General features: G+C 32.3%; 1 protein-coding gene and 1 pseudogene across 1 annotated transcript; both read left to right on the plus strand.

Annotated features, from left to right (window-relative positions):
- The first annotated feature begins 448 nt into the window (after positions 1 to 448).
- On the plus strand, positions 449 to 946 carry LOC149176512 (polyamine transporter PUT1 pseudogene; annotated as a pseudogene).
- Positions 947 to 1,335: 389 nt separating this feature from the next.
- LOC149176513 (metallothionein-like protein EMB30) lies at positions 1,336 to 1,761 on the plus strand. Its single transcript, XM_089423139.1, has 3 exons — positions 1,336 to 1,385; positions 1,539 to 1,589; positions 1,680 to 1,761. The coding sequence occupies exons 1-3, from the start codon at positions 1,336 to 1,338 to the stop codon at positions 1,759 to 1,761; spliced, it is 183 nt and encodes a 60-aa protein (XP_089279265.1).
- Positions 1,762 to 7,897: the final 6,136 nt, after the last annotated feature.

The raw sequence follows: 7,897 nt of genomic DNA on the forward strand, positions 1-7,897 counted from the left end.
CTACGTCCTTACAACCTTCCTTACGTCATCGCATGTTCTTTGGCTGTCAATCCGTGTGCATCATTTCTCCGGCTAACAGATTCCGATTCCGTGCGTGCATGGTAACATACATGCCCATACATCATGATTTATTTTCCGGCCGTTTCCATAGCTCTGACTGCGGCAGGCTCCACCACCGCTCCTGCTCTGACAGGCTCCTCCGCTCCGACTTAGGCTCCACCACCGCTCCCGCTCTGACAGGCTCCTCCGCTCCGACTTAATCACTTGGATGTACTTAATGCAAGTGGATGTAGTTAATGAAAATGCACTGTCCACCTACACACATTCAACTAAACCTCCGCGCGCAAGATTTCAAACTCGCAGTCCCACTCAAAATTTCAAACTCACAGTCCCGCTTGAAATGAAATGTGAGAGGGTGGGCTGTGCCACGTAAATTTTTTAAATTGAAATGAGCATTGATTCTTTTCAGCTTCTTGGCATGGGACAATCAGGCATGCTTCCTGCTCTATTTGCTGTCAGATCAAGATATGGAACTCCTCTTCTGGCCATTATGTTTTCTGCTTCTGGAATTTCATTGAGTTTTCAAGAAATTGTAGCAGCTGAGAATTATCTCTATTGCTTTGGTATGTTTGCAGAGTTTGCTGCCTTTATATGTTTAAGAATCAAGAAGCCAGGACTTGCTCGGCCCTATAAAGTTCCTCTTGGGACTGTTGGAGTTATTCTCCTCTATCTAATACCTTCGTTGTTACTGGTTCTGGTGGTAGCAGTTGCTTCTTTTAAAGTCATGGCTACCAGCATCAACGCTGTTTTAATTGGGTTTGTATTGTGGCCTTGTCTTGAATTTGTGAAGAGTAAGAAATGGTTGAACTTTGTGATAGGGTCAGAGCTTTCAGGTGATCTTCATGATATATTAGTGTCTGATGCAGTCGCGCTTCCTGTCATTTGAATTTTAAATTTGTTGTCCCGCCCTGTTTTGAAATCAATTGTCCCGCCTTTTTATCATATAATTGTTTTGATGCATGCTCTTTCATCTGGAGTTTCTTTTATCTAAACATCCCCTGATACCGCTTAACAATATCATGGGCAGCTGCAACTTTGGATGCAGGTTCGAATCAATGCTCGTTGTGCCTGCCTGGTGCCATGTGTGAGATCTTTCATTAGCAATATCATCGAAGAGCACCGTCATGTAGAGCAGCGTAGGGAAACCGCTGATCAATCTGATTTTGTTGATGTTCTACCATATATTGGTGGGCGAGCAAAGCTTGAGAAGGTAAGCAAGCACTTGAGAAGTTACATGCGAAGGAATTGGTTTTTGCGATAATTGTTGTTGCGAACATGTCGAGCGACTGCGCAAATTGTGACTGCGCTGACAAGAGCCACTGCATGTATGTTGTCTACTCCTCTCTTTACAGTTTTCTTTTAATCTCGATTTCTATCAATCTCTCTTCCTTTCCCTTTTCAACTTTCGTGTCGTTTGTCACGAGTTCGAATCTAGCTACGTCTGAGCTCGTTCGATTTTGGGTTGTTTTGTTTCACAGTAAAAAGGGCTTCCAGATGGACCGTATTGTGGAGACCACTTATGAAATGGGGTATTGTGTTATATGTAGTTGTTATAAGTTTCATTTCTATGGTTTCAGAATGACATGATATTTGAATTTATTTGGGTTTGGTGTAAACAGGCATGCTGCAGATGTATCTCTAGAGAACGACTGCAAGTGCCGCCCAAACTGCCAGTGCGGCACGAGCAGCTGCCACACCTGAATCAATAGAATCTCTTATATAGTGGTCGTCTCTCCAATTGGTGTGTAATAAGTCCAGTATGTTCCACCAGACATGATGGATAGTTGTGCAGTGTCATAGATGTCACTGTACCATGAATTTTAAATAAAGACTCAGTTTACATATATTTGGGATTTTCGGTGCGACTTGTATTGTTCATGAAATGCTAATTATTATGCCGCTCAGCGTAAGCTATCTCCGATTTTTTTTTCCAAAAATGTTTTATAGGAATATGTATATGGGCTTCTGAAATGACATTTATAAATGTGTTAATTTTTGAATTGACATTCATAAATTGGTGACTTTGTTTTTAAATTAAAGTAGATATACATGAAATTGCATTATTAATGTTAAGAGATAATTTAGTATCAGTGTAAATTAACCTGGGATTTTCAACTATTTTTAGTCTCTTTTAAAAAATGTTTAAGGTAGGTTTGTATTAGAAGTGTTTTAAATAAATTTGCATATGTTATATGGCCATTTTCTATATTTATAGATCTCTTTAATTTTTTTTTTCTTCTCCAATTAAATAGAGTTGTATTGTTGTTTATGTAAAAGTAATAAATTAAATTGAAAAACAATTCACATTTGTAAAACATAATATTTTTAACCAGTTAAAATTTTAATTTTAGGATTTTAGGAATAGAGCGATCTAATTATCAATGAAATTATAATATTCATTATTTTGAAATACAAATTCTTAATCCATCAAAATATTGCAATCTTATATTTATAATTTTAAATTGTTTTTAAAATTTTAAATAAAATTAATAATAATTAGAAAATGTTAAAAAATAATGGCATAATAAAATAAATTAGTGTGAATTTCATATTAATAAATTGAATTTAAAATAATTAAAATTCATAAAATATATAATTAAACCATAATAAGTTAAATTATATGAATTAATTTTTGTTATATAAGTAAATTTCAAAATCATACATATTTATTTTTTAAAAATATTTAACTAATTAATATAATTCAAGTACTAAAATCTACAAAAGAATACATTCTATCTAAAATATACTAAATTTTTAGTTTCATTTATTATTGTAGTTAAAGTCTTAAAACCTAAATTAATTTCAAAATTGAAATCATACATTTTTTGTTTTATTTTTAATTTTTAAAAAATATTTAACTAATTAAAATAATTCAAGTACTAAAATCTAAATGAGAATACATTCTATCTCAAATATATTGAATTTTTAGATTCATTTATTATTATAGTTAAAGCCTTAAAACATTATGATGTTTTATGTTCATTTATATATGTTGTTGACATATAATAGAAGTTAACATATTGGATATAAGGTTGAGACAAGTAGAGTTAAGAAATGACATATATGTAGTGCTTCAAATTTAATGTGCAAAACATAGTTTTGTATTAAGAAGTAGTCGTTTTACATCTCATAAAGATCATATTTGTAATGTTTATTTCTAGAAATTAATTGTTAATTTACAAATTTAATCATGAATAGATAAATTGTTAGTGGAATTTAATTTCCAGTTTTAGTTTTAGTTTTCATATACAATTTATAGATTTTAAACATGAAATTTAGCATTACAGGTAGAAGGGACATCCATGGCATTAAAGGTAGTCGTTCTTCAATGTCTATTGTCAAGATACTTATCTTTTGGACATCCATGGCATTAAAGGTAGTCATTCTTGAATGTCTATTGTCAAGATACTTATCTTTTGATTTGAGACAATATATAAAAAGCATCACTAATAGTGAAAGGCAATCTCATGTATATGGTCAAGATAACCATCTTAATTCTAGAAAATATAACCTTGTTTTGAGCGAAGATCATATATGTTTCCATTAGGGAAGTATATTATGTTATTATATTTCACTTCAATGGAATCCTCATTCCCTAATAGAGTTCCTTTCTAGTGGATCTTACTCAGGAAAGTGTACTTCAACTTGTTCTAAATAAAATTGCAATACCAATAGGCATAATGATGATTCCAAAATAAATTTCAAATGATCTCTAGTTGGCGACAAGAAGGACATGCTTCTTTTGTGAAACTTCTACATAGTAAATGCTAATCTAATAAAAAACATTCATATTAAATTAGTGTTTGTAATATCATACAAAGAAAAAATTATTTTCCATTTTGTTATAGGGTCAATAAGGCCTTGTTGCTTCTCCTGAAATGAGAAAGGGAGTCGGGACTATAGGCAATTGATATAAGCATTTCGACCTTTAAATCTAAACAAGTTTAGCATATTTCCATAACTTATCTCTCAAGCATTAGAGAAATTTTGAGGTTTAAAATGGGCCTATTAAACAATATTAATATAATAATAGTGGAAATAATAAAATAAGATTATATTACATCATCAAATTTTAGAGGGGAAAAAAACTACTTTTTCAACTCGTATTTTCAACTTATCTCCATACAGTTTTACTAAAATTTCCAGCGGAAGCACTCATTAGATGTGGAATTTAATTCTTCATCCAAAGAATGCCCATGTTGCATACTTTTGATGGACCCTGCTATATGAAAAATGAGAAATACATGAAAAAGTGGGTACTCCTTAGAAGAGGAATTAAATTCCACATCCAATGAGTGATCTGGCTCTAAATTTGAGTAAAATCATAGGGAGATAAGTTGAAAATATGAATTGAAAAAGTTTTTTTTTTTTTTTTTTACTCCAAAAATGGTGAACCATCCCCCATGATTGACATCATCATCATCATCTTGAATCATATTAGTTCTTATAAATTTGATTTTGGTTGTACATTTTTGTTTTGAGGCTCATTTTAAAACTAAAAAATTCTCTAATGGCTCCACTTGGACTTTGTGCATTAAACTTGAACCACTCCTCTTCTAGAATTAACTTTTGAACTCATATTTGTATTACATTGTTTATGCTATGATCTCTTATGTCATTTTATGTATTTGGTTGGCATGATGCAAGTTAATGCTTCCCCATCATGACAGTTTAGTTGTAATAGAAATCTAGAAAAAAACAATCTATTGACTAGGATTTATTATATGTACTTGCACAACTTATTAGGATATGATATGAAAAGTAGTTTGGTTTTTGGAATATATATCACTTTCATTTATGGAAATTTGATAAATTAAAAAAATTGCATTCTTCTATTTGTGGTATGTTACTTTTTATTTTGTATGCTCATGTATTTTGTATTGAAATGAGCAAATATCGTGTATCTTCATACAAATATTTAATGAGTGCACAATTTCATCATTGATGAACATGTAGATTATATCTAAAATATATGGTTGAAATTAGCGATAAGAATAGGGTGTTAAAAAATGGATTTGTTTTTTATTATGCAGATTGAACAACAAGGTTTGTTAATTTGAAGCTAAAAACAAAGTAGCTGACTCATCTAACATATATAGGAAAAGAGGCAAGCCCGCCATTTTTGGAATATACAAGAATGCACATGCATTAATAGTAATACTCATGTGTTTTATTACATAAATTCATAACTATGTGAGTCTTCCTTTCCTTTATTATTAGGACTTATGTTTCAAATGCAAAACATTAGCATTAGGACCTACTTTTCTCTCCTAGGCATAGTCAAGAGCTTAGGCCCATCCCTTCTATGCCTAATGACAAAAGGAATACTACATGGGTGTTAGAGACTCTATAGAGAGGACATGTGTCATGGTTGAATACCATGTTAATAATACTTGCAACCTAGAAGGTTTATTTTCCCACATAAGGACCTTGTATTCCTTTTTGACCATGGTCTAGGCTTTTAGATCCAACATTGATTCCCAAAACCAAATAATGACAACCATATCTCACTTAGAGAGAAAGCATCCCATAGAAAGGTCCTATGTGGTGTGTCAATGCATATTTCACCATGCTCAAGCCCAATAGCCTTTGTTAAATGCCAAAGGCCCTTATTATACTTTATTAACCATTATCAAGATGGAAAGACCCATTAATATCATTGAAAACACATAGTGTCCCTTGGTAAATAACTCATATTGAAAATGTGCACATGGTATGCAATATTTGGTCGATTTTAGGTTTTTTTTGTAGCAATGGAGATAAGAATCATTTAGAGCATAAGGTTGTTCTTGTTTCTCACAATCTTGGTTATATATCTAGATGCATTCTTGGTGACCAACTTATTAATGGTGCCCACATCACCCTTGGAAGCAAATGATAACCAGCAAAGATCTAATCTGCATGTTTGAGGATTTCCATGGCACTTCACTGTGAACTTAGGAATATCAATCCCACTTTTTGGCAAGCCATGCACATGAAAATGGCTTATGTGGACCCTCAATCAAGATTTTATCTTAATCAAGTTTTTAACCCTTGAACAAGTTTTGAAACCTTAATTGAGGGCTTAAAACATCAATCAAGACTTTTAAACTAAAAACAATTATATATTTGAAAATAACCTTGATTAAGGGTTTTAAAATACCACAGTTGAGAGCTTTTAAGGAATTTTAAAAAATGTGATTGAGACTTAGACATCGATAAAGGGCTTCAAAATTAATAATCCTTCGCCATTTTTGTGAGTTTTCATGGAACTTCATCTTTTTCAATGGGTGAAATTCTTTCATCTCTTCTATGGAAAGTGGTGGACTTGATGCATATATATTCATCATTGAATTCTCTATCCAATGACAAAACTTTCTCATTTTCTCATTTTTATCATTCTAAAACTTATACATATAATTTTATCGAATAGTCAAGCCCCCCAAAGACAAAAAGATATCTCTAAAACTACACAACTAAAACATTTAAAAATATGTGTGTGCACTCTATAGATGTTTTCTTATTCAAAAGAGGAGTGTTATCGGTTTTACATTTTAGGTAAAAGGTGAAATGCAATTTTGGGAACAAAAATCTGTCTTTAATTTGTTCACTTCAAAAAAATAATAAAAAATATGTTTTCAATTGTTTTTATTTAAATATCAAGGATTACTTATTCATTCAAATATATGAGTTTGAAGGTTTCAATTTAAAAAAAAAATGTGAAACATCAATTTTTCATTCCCACATTTCACTAAAAAGTTGTTCATATATTTATGGATTCACCCTTTAGCATGAGAAGAAAATTTAGGGCTAGAGTCTCTTCTTTCCCTCCCTCAACTATGGCATGAACCTAAGATTCATCTATGATACCTAAGACAAAATAATTCCACCAATATTCAACTTACATGTGCAAAACCCCTTAGAGAGGGCATTTGTCATTGCTTATTGGTGTCGTTCATGGTGCTTATGTTTGAGAAGGTTCAATTAGGGATTCATTTCATTGTTTACCCCTTCACCATGTTTATTCCTTGACCCACATTTCAGATGCCCAAACAAACCCATGGTACATGTATCCTACTAAGAGGCCAAAGAAATCTTACAAAGTTCATGTTTGTTCATTTGAGTATTTGTTCAAGGCTCTTGATCATGACAAGCTTCAATAACATTTGAAGATAATTATTTTCAATGTTTGATGATGATAAGGACCCACAAACCATCTAGGCCCTCATGTAGTGGTTATTTATGGAATGAGGTTGTTATTTCCCTCCCTTGACTAATATCAAGGTTGTGAGTTTTTTTTCTATACCAAATATATGTTCAAAGCATCAATACCGAACCATAATCCATGAAACATCTTAGTGCCACCCATATCCAACTCTTAGGGCGAAGACCCCTTAGTGACATCTTGTGTCATTATGTGTAGGGTATATTCATAATACTAGAGCTTCACATGGTTCAATTATGGGTCAAGACCCTTTTTTACCCACTTAATCATGTTTAGGCATCCAAACCCATTTCCATTGCATAAAACCTATTCATGGCACCCATATTCCGCTCAAAGGCCTACCAAAAACCCATATCAAAGATTGATGTGTTGGTTCTATGAATCATCTAAGGCTCTTGATCCCAAGAAGATTCAATAATATCTTATGGAAGTTTTTCCTTTACCATGTTCATAGTCTTGCAACAAATCCTCGATGCACAAAAACTCCTATTGGCATCTATATCCAACATTGATCCCAAAACTTCCCTAGATATTATTGGTGTTCTAGTTTACAAGTGTTTTTCATTATAATTGAGATGAAGAAGTGGTTTTTATAGCCTAAGGAAGAAATTTTTTCCTCTCCTAACCATAGAA

Source organism: Pinus tabuliformis, chromosome 4_1 (genome assembly GCF_031772625.1).
Source record: "Pinus tabuliformis cultivar Carrire ecotype Pingquan chromosome 4_1, CPIR1, whole genome shotgun sequence".
In the NCBI taxonomy this organism is placed as follows: domain Eukaryota; kingdom Viridiplantae; phylum Streptophyta; class Pinopsida; order Pinales; family Pinaceae; genus Pinus; species Pinus tabuliformis.